Raw genomic sequence first — 14,375 nt, 5'->3', positions numbered from 1 at the left:
AGAGTTCATGAAAGTACATTTCCTGGTAATTTAATTAATAATTGATGATAAAATCAATTGGAAATCTCATATAAAACATGTTCAAAACAAAATATCAAGAAGCATTTCAGTAATCAATAAAGTATGACACATTCTGAACCACAAATCACTCCACATATTATACTGTTCACTGGTGTTACTGTATCTAAATTACTGTGCAGAGGTTTGGGGAAACACTTAGAAACACTCACTGCAGCCACTATCAATTTAACAAAAAAGAGCAATTCGTAGTATTCATAATGCTGGCTATAGAGATCATACAAATCCACTCGTCTTAAAAGCAAAATTACAAAAATTCACTGACCTGATTAATCTTCGAACCGCACAAATAATGTATAAAGCAATACACAACCAAGTTCTTTCAAATATTCAAAACCTACTTTTTACCAGAGAAGGGGGTTAACTGGAGATGGGATCTAAAGTTAAAACATGGAAGGTCTTTTTGTCTTTCTATATGTGGAGTTAGGTTGTGGAACAGTTTGGGGTTAGAGCTCAGGCATAGAGCTTGTACACCAACAAGAACCACGTTCTCGTTCAGGATCGGTTCATAAATGAGCACCGACAAAGAACCATTTTTTTTCTACCCTTAACAGAACCAAGTGAGAGCCAGGAACCAGGAGACGGACTATAACAGTGGTTTGGTCCAGGAACCAGGAGACGGACTGTAACAGTGGTTTGGTCCAGGAACCAGGAGACGGACTGTAGCAGTGGTTTGGTCCAGGAACCAGGAGACGGACTGTAACAGTGGTTTGGTCCAGGAACCAGGAGACGGACTGTAACAGTGGTTTGGTCCAGGAACCAGGAGACGGACTGTAACAGTGGTTTGGTCCAGGAACCAGGAGACGGACTGTAGCAGTGGTTTGGTCCAGGAACCAGGAGACGGACTGTAACAGTGATCTGGTCCAGGAACCAGGAGACAGCCTGTATCAGTGGTCTGGTCCAGGAACCAGGAGACAGACTGTAACAGTGGTCTGGTCCAGGAACCAGGAGACGGACTGTAACAGTGGTTTGGTCCATGAACCAGGAGACGGACTGTAACAGTGGTTTGGTCCAGGAACCAGGAGACGGGCTGTATCAGTGGTTTGGTCCAGGAACCAGGAGACGGGCTGTAACAGTGGTCTGGTCCAGGAACCAGGAGACAGACTGTAACAGTGGTTTGGTCCTGGAACCAAGAGCTGGACTGTAACAGTGGTTTGGTCCAGGAACCAGGAGACGGACTGTAACAGTGGTTTAGACCAGGAACCAGAAGACGGACTGTAACAGTGATCTGGTCCAGGAACCAGGAGACGGACTGTAACAGTGATCTTGTGATGGAACCAGGAGATGGACTGTAACAGTGGTTTGGTCCAGGAACCAGGAGACGGACTGTAACAGTGATCTGGTCCAGGAACCAGGAGACGGACTGTAACAGTGATCTTGTGATGGAATCAGGAGATGGACTGTAATAGTGGTTTGGACCAGGAACCAGGAGACGGACTGTAACAGTGGTTTGGTCCAGGAACCAGGAGACGGACTGTAACAGTGGTTTAGACCAGGAACCAGAAGACGGACTGTAACAGTGATCTGGTCCAGGAACCAGGAGACGGACTGTAACAGTGATCTTGTGATGGAACCAGGAGATGGACTGTAACAGTGGTTTGGTCCAGGAACCAGGAGACGGACTGTAACAGTGATCTGGTCCAGGAACCAGGAGACGGACTGTAACAGTGATCTTGTGATGGAATCAGGAGATGGACTGTAATAGTGGTTTGGACCAGGAACCAGGAGACGGACTGTAACAGTGGTTTGGTCCAGGAACCAGGAGACGGGCTGTAACAGTGGTCTGGTCCAGGAACCAGGAGACAGACTGTAACAGTGATCTGGTCCAGGAACCAGGAGACGGACTGTAACAGTGATCTGGTCCAGGAACCAGGAGACAGACTGTAACAGTGGTTTGGTCCAGGAACCAGGAGACGGACTGTAACAGTGGTTTGGTCCATGAACCAGGAGACAGACTGTAACAGTGGTTTGGTCCAGGAACCAGGAGACAGACTGTAACAGTGGTTTGGTCCAGGAACCAGGAGACGGACTGCAACAGTGATCTGGTGATGGAACCAGGAGACAGACTGTAACAGTGGTCTGGTCCAGGAACCAGGAGACGGACTGTAACAGTGGTTTGGTCCAGGAACCAGGAGACGGACTGTAACAGTGGTTTGGTCCAGGAACCAGGAGACAGACTGTAACAGTGATCTGGTCCAGGAACCAGGAGACGGACTGTAACAGTGATCTGGTCCAGGAACCAGGAGACAGACTGTATCAGTGGTCTGGTCCAGGAACCAGGAGACAGACTGTAACAGTGGTCTGGTCCAGGAACCAGGAGATGGACTGTAACAGTGGTTTGGTCCAGGAACCAGGAGACGGACTGTAACAGTGGTTTGGTCCAGGAACCAGGAGACAGACTGTAACAGTGGTCTGGTCCAGGAACCAGGAGACAGACTGTAACAGTGGTTTGGTCCAGGAACCAGGAGACGGACTGCAACAGTGATCTGGTGATGGAACCAGGAGACAGACTGTAACAGTGGTCTGGTCCAGGAACCAGGAGACGGACTGTAACAGTGGTTTGGTCCAGGAACCAGGAGACGGACTGTAACAGTGGTTTGGTCCAGGAACCAGGAGACAGACTGTAACAGTGATCTGGTCCAGGAACCAGGAGACGGACTGTAACAGTGGTTTGGTCCAGGAACCAGGAGACAGACTGTAACAGTGATCTGGTCCAGGAACCAGGAGACGGACTGTAACAGTGATCTGGTCCAGGAACCAGGAGACAGACTGTATCAGTGGTCTGGTCCAGGAACCAGGTCGCTCCATCTAGTCTGGCCTAAACCTCAGATTCAGACCAAAGAGACAGAAAACATTGCGTCTCCTCGTTGCTCTATTGGTGTTTTTTCACGTCCGTCTTGCTTTAGTCTGGAGCCCCTAGTGGCCAGAGAGAAAATAGGAATAATAATAATAAGGTGAATGAGCTTGGGGCTTATTTTTCAACATGTGGGCATTACATATGGAATTTCTGCTCCTTTCACTTTATTTCTGGACGTGTCTGAATCAAATGGAAACAATGGACAACTGCTTCTAATTTATATATCCGACGCAGCTAACTTACAGCGGAGGAGCTCTGCACACCCCCATCTGAATTTAACCGGAACCATGGAATTGATCAGCTGGTCTCTCAATGCGATCGACCAAATGTTTAGACACGACGATCAGCAAAGGAGAGCCTGCATGTCCTGATGGGACGTTTGCAGCCGGATACATGCTGGATTCCTGGGGTTCCTGGAGGTCCTGGAGGTTCCTGAGGTTCCTGGAGGTTCCTGTGTTTGGCCATTGTTTCCATGGAGGAAGTGGAGGACCTCTACATATTGGGATTCATGATAGCAGGTATGCTGCTGATTGGAGCTGGAGGCTTTCTGCTCTATCGCAAAGTTGAGAAGACGCTAGCAGCTGCATTGGGAAGGCTGCCTATCGTCACTGAGGGACTGTGCCGAGCTTTGAACGCTCAGACTCATGTGATAAACCAACTCAAGAGTATGCAAGTCACGACTCTTGAACGTTTACGCGAAATTGGAGTCATCTTGGAGAAAGTTAAGACTTGGCAGGAATGCTAAAAAAATTACGGCCAGGATTTTGGAGCAGCATTGGAGACCAGAGACACTCAAGGTTGAAAGATAAAGCCGAAATCGCCTGAACGAAAACAAATCTAACCTACATTTCAGATTCCCAGACACCCAGTCGTCGAGGCTGGTGTTTCGTCTTCAACTCTCCTGGATGTGAGTGTGGAACGAAGGCTCTGTGTCCCCCCTCCCCCCCCTTCTTCCTTGATACCTGGCCTACTGGAAGCTTGCTCTGTTCAGGACTCAAGGCCTTCTCATAACAGAACTGGACTGAACTGCAGAGACAAGCAAACAGTACCTTTTACCACCTTCGCTGCGCCCCCCCCCCCCCCAACCCAACACCAAGCAGAGGCTGTGGGAGGAGATATGGCTGATGCGCTGAGACACCTCCTCCTAGTGGCGGGCTGCAAAACTACCCTTCACATATCCCAAGTGCTGTCTAGAGAAATATGTTGTAACCTGTCTGTGTTGATGCTCAATGTGCCTGAGGTGGATTTTTTCCCCCAATTACAGACTGAACTCCTTAGAGCTCCTTAGAACACAGTCTGTAATTTGCCTTTTTTCCCTCCTCTCCTCACTTCATGTTGTCCTTCTTTCCCCAAAACTTTCTATGCAATTTTGTTGTACCTGTTACAATGACAATAAAGACGATTCTGATTCTGATTCTGATAAGAATAAGAATGGGAATGAAAATGAGAATAAGAATAAGAATGAGAATAAGAATAACTTTATTTATATAGCACTTTTCAGAACACGTGTTGCACAAAGTGGTTTACAGTAAAAACAAACAGAAAGTCAGGTGAGACTGAGGAGACAAGCAATCAAAGAGACGGACAAGTAGTCATCAAACAGATAGAGAGTTATAGATGGAAAGTATTATTATTATTGCTGACAAAACACCACTGGTGTGGGTGGCCTAAAGAGAGAGCATGCAAAAAGATAAAGGGGCAACATTTATTAAAAATGGAGGCTTCCCTTAAAAGCAAGTCTATAAAAATGGGTTTTTAAAAGAGAGGTGGATCTAGAGTACAGGGCCCTGGTGGAGAAGCACCGTCACCCTTAGGTTTAAGTTTTGACTTTGGGATGACCAGAAGGGATCCACCCCAGGATCTCAGGCTGTGAGCAGTTTGTATTAGGTCAGCAGGCCAGTAATGGAACTGGGCACCAGACCAGGAAGCGCTTTAAAAGTAATTAGCAACCATTTAAAATCATTTTTAAAACCGACAGGGAGGAAGGCCAGGACAAGTGTAATGTGCCTATTAAAACCAGTAAGAAGATTTATCTAGATTTCTATTTACTCATTTGATTTTGTTGTTTTGTTTTGTGTCTTTCGCATATATAAAAAATAGAGGTCAACTGCTGGTTGATGTGAATGGGGGTAAGCAGTAAATAAGCTCTACTTCTTCCTACTCCTTTTTGGTTATGTTGGGCCTTAGTTATTAGTTATCCATTACTTTTTTAATTTGTGCTTTGCTCCGTTATGTTTGTTGTTGTGTTATCTCTGTTTTGTTATGTACACACATGTCCTTAATAAACTAGAACTACATGCTACAGCTATGCTAGTTCTAAGGAGGAATTAAGGTGCTTAATTAAGTCACTTGTCAATTAACAATAGAATTAACATGAAACCGAACTAGCATAAAAGCTAGTTAGCAATTAGCATCTGTAAAGCTAGCTTAAAACAAACAAAAATAGTTTTAATAGCTATTATGGTAGTTTTAATTGGTTTTGTTTTTGTCTGTCAGCTTAGCATTTGCTTTCATTATCTGTGCCTTATATGAGCTCCACATTAGCCTTATGCTCGCTGCTTCATTCTAACTCCAGGCATTCAAGGGTTAAAAATAGATGTGATCACTAACAGCTGTCACCGAGCTGCCACGGTAACTTTAGCCTGTCCAGTCAGGTGTGAAATGCTGTGTGAGCAAGAATCCTTATGGCCGGGTGACAGCTCATGTCACTACGCTAAATTTATCCGTCCGGCTCCAGATCCTACTAACGTTAGCAAAACACAAGCTGAAGTCACCTGAGAGCTCAGACAGACAGCTAGCGCGAAACTACAGGGACAGAAACTAGCATAGCATGCAGCAGGTTGGCATAAAACTAAAGTAGCATTAAATAGTTTGAATTAGTATGTAAAACTCGCCGACATAACTCGACAAGTAGCATGAAAATGAACTGAAAACAAGAAAAAGCTCAACTGGAATCAAGACATGAATTTAGCATCGTGTCAACTCCCTCTGGTCCCAGTGATGACAACGCAGTCCCAGTCCTGACAGTTGTCTCCGTGACGACAATGCAGTCCAACACCTGACAGTCGTCTCCGTGGTAACAACACAATCTCAGTCCTGACAGTCGTCTCCATGGTGACAATGCAGTCCCAGTCCTGACAGTCGTTTCCATGGTGACGGCGATGATGCAATCCACGTGTCTCTTTGAGGTGCTAAGCTAATGTAAAATGGGTTAGCATCATAAAAAGAAAACAAATCTGGCAGAAATAATAGTGGCATGAATTTAGTGTTATATTGAATACATTTAGCATTATTATCACTAAACCAGCATTAATATAACTAAACTAGCATTAATAACTAAAGTAGCATTAATATAACTAAAGTTATGAAGTGTGGAGGAGAAAGTTGGAGGTAGTGTGTGATGTGCGATGGAACTACAAAACAAGATGGCGGATCACAAGAAACTACATTCAGATGGAGGTTATCAGAGAGCAGGAAGTCTGTCCTGGGTCTCCACCATGTGCTGGAGAACAATGGAACATGAAGCTAGTCTTTAGCGTCTGCTTCCTGTGTGTCTCTGCTAAAGGACCATTTCTAGAATGAGTTGATGTGAATGAGACTTGTTTTGTAAAACGTCAGGAGTTGTTAGATGGTGTTCAGTTACTGTGTGATGTTGTCTTTGATGTGATATGTGCAGGATTGTGAGTTAACAAGTTAGCAAAGATTAGCATGCAGACCCTGTGTGTGTGTGTCAGAGCTAACCTTGGTTTAACAGGTTAATAACTGCTCCTAGTATCATGATCAATACAACTCAATCACTGTAATAGAATCTAATCTAATAATAATATCAAGTATCCCTGCACCAGGAGACGCTGGGTTCTGGCTTGCGGTCAGTCAGAAGAGTTGAGGCCTTGGGTGTGAGCAGTGGTGACCAGATGACTCGTCCACAGACAGCCCCCACAGAGGACTGACGTCGGTCTTATTATTTTGGGATGGAGGGATTTCCCTGGGGTGACTGTGGGTCTTCTCCACCTGGTAAACGGCTTATTAATGATAAAGACAAAGGCTGAAAAAAAAAGGTGTGGTTCTGCGGAACCTGCTGATGTCCACTCATTCACTCCGCCATCTTGGTTCCTCCTGGAATTGACAAACATTAGCAAGGAAGTAAATCATTCACATACAATATGTAAAACTCACACAATGTAAAACCAGCGTGAAACAAACGAGGCTTTAATCACTTTTTTTATCGTTTGATGGAAATGTGACAAAACGCAAAATTATTTGTAAAGAAAAGAAAAAAGAAATGAAAGAAAAGAAAATCGTCCAATAATGAACTGTTAGCAAAATTATGAGAGAAGTTTGGAAATGACCGCAAACTGGAAAACTGCGAAGGTGTAAGGCTAAGCTTTGTGGATTAGCATTGGGTAGAAAAGTTCAACTTTGTTGCCGTTACAATGCAAGGAAAGTAGTTAGCACGATGGGGGAAAAAACTTGGCTAAAATTCAAGCTCTGAACAAGACTTTTATTGTTTTGATGGAAAAGTCGACCAACGCAGAGGCTATGCTTGCTGTGTTAGTTAGCTAGCGGGCTAGGCTAGCAGCTGCAGCACGACGCTGCCACGTTGCCTCTTGAGCATGTCGACGGCCTGCTGGTGCGTCGCGCCATGGAGACTTTTGCCGTTAACCGCCACGATCTGGTCGCCACGTTTCAGACTGCCTTCGGCTGCCGCCGCACCCTGAAACACATAGCATAGCATGCTAGGCTAGTCATGCCGATCATGCTAAGGTAGTGTATTATTGTGCAGCCCACCTTGCTGAAGACAGTCTTGACATAGATGGGCAGGTCTCCGTGAGGACTGCCAAAGCCGCCGACGATGCTGAAGCCTAAACCGTCCGGACCTTTTTCCAGAGCCACTGAATGGTGCCGCGGGCCACTAACACACACACACACACAGACACACACACACACACACACACACACACACACACACACACACACACACACACACACACACACACACACACACACACACACACACACACACACACACACACACACACACACACACACACACACACACACACACACACACACCCTAACTTTGAAATGTATTTAAAAAGTATCAAGTCTGTACAAAGTGTCTGATGGAAGAAAGTTGCTGAGTCATTAAATGTGAAGCGCTGGGGTGTTTAAAGGTGAAAGATATTCAATGAGTGGTTCTGTGGAAACAGTAACCATGACTGAAGACTCACCTATTCTCATGATTTCTCTTTTAATAGTGTATGTTTAGTTTTGTACATTTCGATTGTGCGAGTGTAGTTAAAGTGTGTATGTTGCGTGTGAAACAGTAACCATGACTGAAGACTGTCGCCGTGGAAACAGACAACCGGCGAACATCATGAGTATAGAGGCAGGGCAGCACCAGGCCACACCCCCTGGAGTCCCGGTAAGGACACCCACCGGCAGTAAGGAGACCCATTCGACGTTAAAGAGACCCATCCGGGGCTGGTTTAATCTAGACAATCATGTTACTGTCTAGATAGAGCAGCTCAGGCTGGTTTAATCTAGACAATCATGTTACTGTCTAGATAGAGCTGGTCAGGCTGATTTAATCTAGACAATCATGTTACTGTCTAGATAGAGCTGCTCAGGCTGGTTTAATCTAGACAATCATGTTACTGTCTAGATAGAGCAGCTCAGGCTGGTTTAATCTAGACAATCATGTTACTGTCTAGATAGAGCAGCTCAGGCTGGTTTAATCTAGAAAATCATGTTACTGTCTAGATAGAGCTGCTCAGGCTGGTTTAATCTCATAACAGTTGGAAAGTATTTGGATCAGTGTGATTACTGTAAATAATATATGTAGCCCTAACAAGGGTATTGTATGTTGTCCCCCACCCATCCCCCCACTCCCTCTCCCCTCAATCTTCTCTCTCTCTTTGATCTTTCCCCCCGGGTCGTGTACAGCAGCCATACCAACTTCTAATAAAGCAGCAACATGGGGAGTCTCTTCCTGTTGCAAGAGCAAAAACTGTTCTGACATCAGAAGCTCTCAATCACTTCATATTGTCTCCCAAGCTGCTGAACAGGACGAGGGCGAAAAGAAAAAACAAAAACATAAAAAGAGAGACGCAGCCGGCAGTAAGGAGTCCCACCAAGCGGTAAGTAGACTCGTGGTAAGGGTAAGGAGCATGGTAGTAAGGAGACCCACCCGGTGGTGAGGAGACTAAGCCAGTAGACCTCACCCGGTGGTTAGGGAGACCCACCTGGCGGTAAGGACACCCACCAGGCGGTGAGGAGACCCACCCAGATGACCCCCACCAGGCTGTGAGGAGACCCACCCAGTGTGTGTGTGTGTGTGTGTGTGTGTGTGTGTGTGTGTGTGTGTGCGTGCGTGTCTCACTGGTTTTCTGCCGAGTCGCTGGACGATAGATGCTCCACCTGAGAGACGATGGCACTCAAGTTGGTGTCAGATGCAACCTACAACACACACATTGTTTGTGTGTACCTGCAGTGTGTAGTGTGTACCTGCAGTGTGTAATGTTGTGTACCTGCAGCATGTACCTGCAGTGTGTAGTGTGTACCTGCAGTGTGTAATGTTGTGTACCTGCAGTGTGTAATGTTGTGTACCTGCAGTGTGTAGTGTTGTGTACCTGCAATGTGCAATGTTGTGTACCTGCAGCATGTACCTGCAGGGTGTAGTGTTGTGTACCTGCAGGGTGTAGTGTTGTGTACCTGCAGTGTGTAATGTTGTGTACCTGCAGCATGTACCTGCAGGGTGTAGTGTTGTGTACCTGCAGTGTGTAATGTTGTGTACCTGCAGTGTGTAGTGTTGTGTACCTGCAGTGTGTAGTGTGTACCTGCAGTGTGTAATGTTGTGTACCTGCAGTGTGTAGTGTGTGTACCTGCAGTGTGTAGTGTGTGTACCTGCAGTGTGTAGTGTGTACCTGCAGTGTGTAGTGTTGTGTACCTGCAGTGTGTAGTGTTGTGTACCTGCAGTGTGTAATGTTGTGTACCTGCAGTGTGTAGTGTTGTGTACCTGCAGTGTGTAGTGTGTACATGCAGTGTGTAATGTTGTGTACCTGCAGTGTGTAGTGTGTGTACCTGCAGTGTGTAGTGTGTACCTGCAGTGTGTAATGTTGTGTACCTGCAGTGTGTAATTTTGTGTACCTGCAGTGTGTAGTGTGTACCTGCAGTGTGTAGTGTTGTGTACCTGCAGTGTGTAGTGTTGTGTACCTGCAGTGTGTAGTGTGTACCTGCAGTGTGTAGTGTGTGTAGTTCTTCAGCAGGTCGACGACGTCGTCGTGACTCAAACTGTCGACGAAAACATCGTTGATGCTGATCAGACGGTCTCCAACCTACACACACAATAATACACACAATACTCAACAATACACAGACAAATGATAGATTCATCGTCAGACACACACACACACACACACACACACACACACACACACACACACACACACACACACACACACCTTGAGTTGGTGCGTTCTGGCGGCAGCTCCGTTGGCGTCCATCATGGCAATAAAAATTGGGGCGTTGCCCAGTGGACTTCCCCGCCCCCCCGCAATGCTCACACCCAAAGACTCTGATGGTGCCTGGAGGGGGAGGGGAAGGCAATACTCAGGGTAGATAATACTCTGGGGGGGTAGGCAATACTCTGGGGGGGGGGGGGGGGTAACACTGACGGGAGTTAATACTCTGGGAGGGTAGAGAAGTTCATTCTTTGGGGTAGATAATGTTCTTGGTGGGTAGTTAATATTCTGGGGGTAGGTAATACTCTGGGGGTAGGCAATACTCTGAGGGTAGTTAATACTCTGGGGGTAGGCAATACTCTGAGGGTAGTTAATACTCTGAGGGTAGGTAATACTCTGGGGGTAGTTAATACTCTGGGGGTAGGTAATACTCTGAGGGTAGGTAATACTCTGGGGGTAGTTAATACTCTGGGGGTAGGTAATACTCTGAGGGTAGGTAATACTCTGGGGGTAGTTAATACTCTGGGGGTAGGTAATACTCTGAGGGTAGGTAATACTCTGGGGGTAGGTAATACTCTGAGGGTAGTTAATACTCTGGGGGTAGGTAATACTCTGGGGGTAGGTAATACTCTGAGGGTAGTTAATACTCTGAGGGTAGGTAATATTCTGGGGGTAGGTAATACTCTGGGGGTAGTTAATACTCTGGGGGTAGGTAATACTCTGGGGGTAGTTAATACTCTGAGGGTAGTTAATACTCTGGGGGTAGTTAATACTCTGAGGGTAGGTAATATTCTGGGGGTAGGTAATACTCTGAGGGTAGGTAATATTCTGGGGGTAGGTAATACTCTGAGGGTAGTTAATACTCTGAGGGTAGGTAATATTCTGGGGGTAGGTAATACTCTGGGGGTAGTTAATACTCTGGGGGTAGGTAATACTCTGGGGGTAGTTAATACTCTGGGGGTAGGTAATACTCTGGGGGTAGTTAATACTCTGGGGGTAGGTAATACTCTGAGGGTAGGTAATATTCTGGGGGTAGGTAATACTCTGGGGGTAGTTAATACTCTGGGGGTAGGTAATACTCTGAGGGTAGGTAATACTCTGGGGGTAGTTAATACTCTGAGGGTAGGTAATACTCTGAGGGTAGTTAATACTCTGAGGGTAGGTAATATTCTGGGGGTAGGTAATACTCTGGGGGTAGTTAATACTCTGAGGGTAGGTAATACTCTGGGGGTAGGTAATACTCTGGGGGTAGTTAACACCAGGGGGTGCAGTAACAGTGGAATGAACGGAGAGTTACCCTGCTCAGGTACACGGTTCGAATCCCAGAGGGAACTGCTGTGAAACAAAGAGACACCGAGTCACACAGATGATGTCATCACCGTCACACAGATGATGTCATCACTGCAACATGTCAACCAAACCAAATGGCCGGAGCGTCGACCAGTTGATGGCAACATGGTTAAAGCGATGGCACTTTCTCTACAGTCATGGAGCAGTGGCTTTGAATTCATCCCTTTTAATTCTCACAAATACACATCCTGTAGCACGAGTCCCCCGTAGCGTTCCACCCCCCGTAGAGTTCCACACCCCGTAGCGTTCCACCCCCCGTAGCGTTCCACCCCCCGTAGCGTTCCACCCCCCATAGCGCAGTGTTTTTCACCCACTGCTCCGCGGCACACTGGTGTTTCCTCTAGATCGTCAGCTGAGCCGTGGGAAATTATCCAATTTCACATTATTTTCTAAAAAAACATTTGCTCTCACAGCGACAGTGTGTTGCAGAGTAATGATGTATAAATACTCTTCACCACTAGAGGGCAGCACAGAACTTTGCCGGTGAAATGTAAAGTGACAGACGTCAGTGTGGTTCATCTCCACCTCCTGCTACCATCTTGTATCAAAGTACTGTGTCAGTGACAGTGATGGAGAAGTTTTTGAAAACCAGGATCTCAGCTCTTCATCCATCAGGTCCAGGTTTCACACTGAGGGAGTCACTATTAAAAAAAGTCCTTGCTTTCTGGATTTACTTGATTCCTGTTGATAAAACTTTGATGAGAAAGACTTTATATTGTTAATAGACGCTACAGAGTTTAACTTTTTAACATTTTCAGGTGGAGGTGTGACTCCAGAGTTTTACAAAGAAAAAAGTGTGTCTCGGCTCAAAAAAGGTTGAAAAACACTGCCGTAGCGTGCCACCGCCCTGTAGCACCCCCCCGTAGCAAGCCACCCCTCCGAAGCGTGCTAACCCCCCCCCCTCCCCGCAGAGCACCACCCCCCGTCGCGAGCCAGCCCAGGCAGAGTTCTGTCTCCTCATAGAGATCCAACCCCCAGAGCGTGCGACCCTCTTTAGCGAGCCGCCCCCTGTAGGGAACCACCCCCCGCAGAGTTCCCCCCCCCGTAGCAAGCCACCCCCTGTAGGGAAACACCCCCCGTAGCAAGCCGCCCCCTGTAGAGTTCCACTCCCCGTAGCGACCACCCCCCCCGTAGAAAGCCGCCCCCTGTAGAGTTCCACTCCCCGCAGTGACCCCCTCCTGGTAGCGACCCCCCCCCCCCCCCCCCCCCCCCCCGTAGCAAGCTGCCCCCTGTAGAGTTCCATGGCAGAGTGCAGACCTCCTTAACATTAACACACTATCACTTAAACATCCTCAACGCTACCGATGCTGTTGGCGGCGGCCGTTGTTGTGGCGATGTCATGGTCCTCTGATGGTTGTGGAGGCTGTGATGACTCTGGCGTGAGGGGCGGAGCCACAGCGGACGAACTCACCCGGCTGATGCCACTCACCTGAAACCGTCGGACGAGAGAATTTCTTGAATTTGAAGAAATTTGATTGTCGTGTTTTGTTGAGTCATCATTGATCGTACCTCGCTTTGCTGAGACTGCCGGGAGGAAATCCACGATGCGGCTTTGAGACGACCGACTTCCAACAAAACTGGACCTCGAACACACTACACACACACACACACACACACACACACACACACACACACACACACACACACACACACACACACACACACACACACACACACACACACACACACACACACACACACACACACACACACACACACACCTAACTTTGAAATGTATTTAAAAAGTGTCAAGTCTGTACAAAGTGTCTGATGGAAGAAAGTTGCTGAGTCATTAAATGTGAAGCGCTGGGGTGTTTAAAGGTGAAAGATATTCAATGAGTGGTTCTGTGGAAACAGTAACCATGACTGAAGACTCACCTATTCTCATGATTTCTCTTTTAATAGTGTATGTTTAGTTTTGTACATTTCGATTGTGCGAGTGTAGTTCATGTGTGTATGTTGCGTGTGTGTGTGTGTGTGTGGAGTATTGTATATGTTGAAAGAACATTCAACATGGCCGCCACCTCCTCCTGTTTGTACCTTCAACATGGCCGCCACCTCCTCCTGACTCTTTGTGGTCGTGTCGTCTCCATTGACCTTCAGGATTCGGTCGCCCGTCATGAGTCGTCCGTCCAGCAGGGCGGCGCCACCGCCAACCAGCTGAGAGATGAAGACACCACTGCCACTCCTGGAGGACCAGAGAACAAGATTAGTGGGCAATTCCTCCAATGCTAGTCAGCAACAAGTCAGTGACTCATCAAAAGCTCGGCAGCTAATCAAAAACTAGTCAACTACTAATCAAAAACCAGTCCCATACTAATCAAAAACCAGTCCCATACTAATCAAAAACCAGTCAACTACTAATCAAAAACCAGTCCCATACTAATCAAAAACTAGTCAACTACTAACCAAAAACTATTCAACTCATTGGCAGGTAATCTAAAACTAGTCAACTACTAATCAAAAACCAGTCCCATACTAATCAAAAACCAGTCCCATACTAATCAAAAACCAGTCCCATACTAATCAAAAACTAGTCAACTACTAATCAAAAACTAGTCAACTACTAACCAAAAACTATTCAACTCATTGGCAGGTAATCTAAAACTAGTCAACTACTAATCAAA

The 14,375-nt window shown here is 46.5% G+C and overlaps 1 protein-coding gene across 2 annotated transcripts in view; it reads right to left on the bottom strand.

Annotated features, from left to right (window-relative positions):
- Nucleotides 1–7,415: 7,415 nt before the first annotated feature.
- The window catches only part of patj (PATJ crumbs cell polarity complex component), a 58,070-nt gene continuing 51,110 nt past the window's right edge, over nt 7,416–14,375 (bottom strand). For both annotated transcript variants that reach the window (XM_080506438.1, XM_080506439.1), the window contains exons 33-41: nt 13,789–13,936; nt 13,258–13,341; nt 13,051–13,177; nt 11,696–11,733; nt 10,399–10,521; nt 10,171–10,272; nt 9,318–9,394; nt 7,724–7,847; nt 7,416–7,649 (exon numbers count right to left, since the gene is read on the bottom strand). In XM_080506438.1, coding sequence (XP_080362564.1) covers nt 7,503–7,649; nt 7,724–7,847; nt 9,318–9,394; nt 10,171–10,272; nt 10,399–10,521; nt 11,696–11,733; nt 13,051–13,177; nt 13,258–13,341; nt 13,789–13,936 — 970 coding nt within the window. In that variant the 3' untranslated portion in view covers nt 7,416–7,502. The remainder of the gene's footprint in view (nt 7,650–7,723; nt 7,848–9,317; nt 9,395–10,170; nt 10,273–10,398; nt 10,522–11,695; nt 11,734–13,050; nt 13,178–13,257; nt 13,342–13,788; nt 13,937–14,375) is intronic.

The sequence above is a fragment of the Blennius ocellaris genome (assembly GCF_963422515.1).
Source record: "Blennius ocellaris genome assembly, chromosome: 12".
Lineage (NCBI taxonomy): Eukaryota > Metazoa > Chordata > Actinopteri > Blenniiformes > Blenniidae > Blennius > Blennius ocellaris.
The sequence above is the reverse complement of the archived record's forward strand: the minus strand, read 5'-3'. Positions and strand labels throughout refer to the sequence as shown.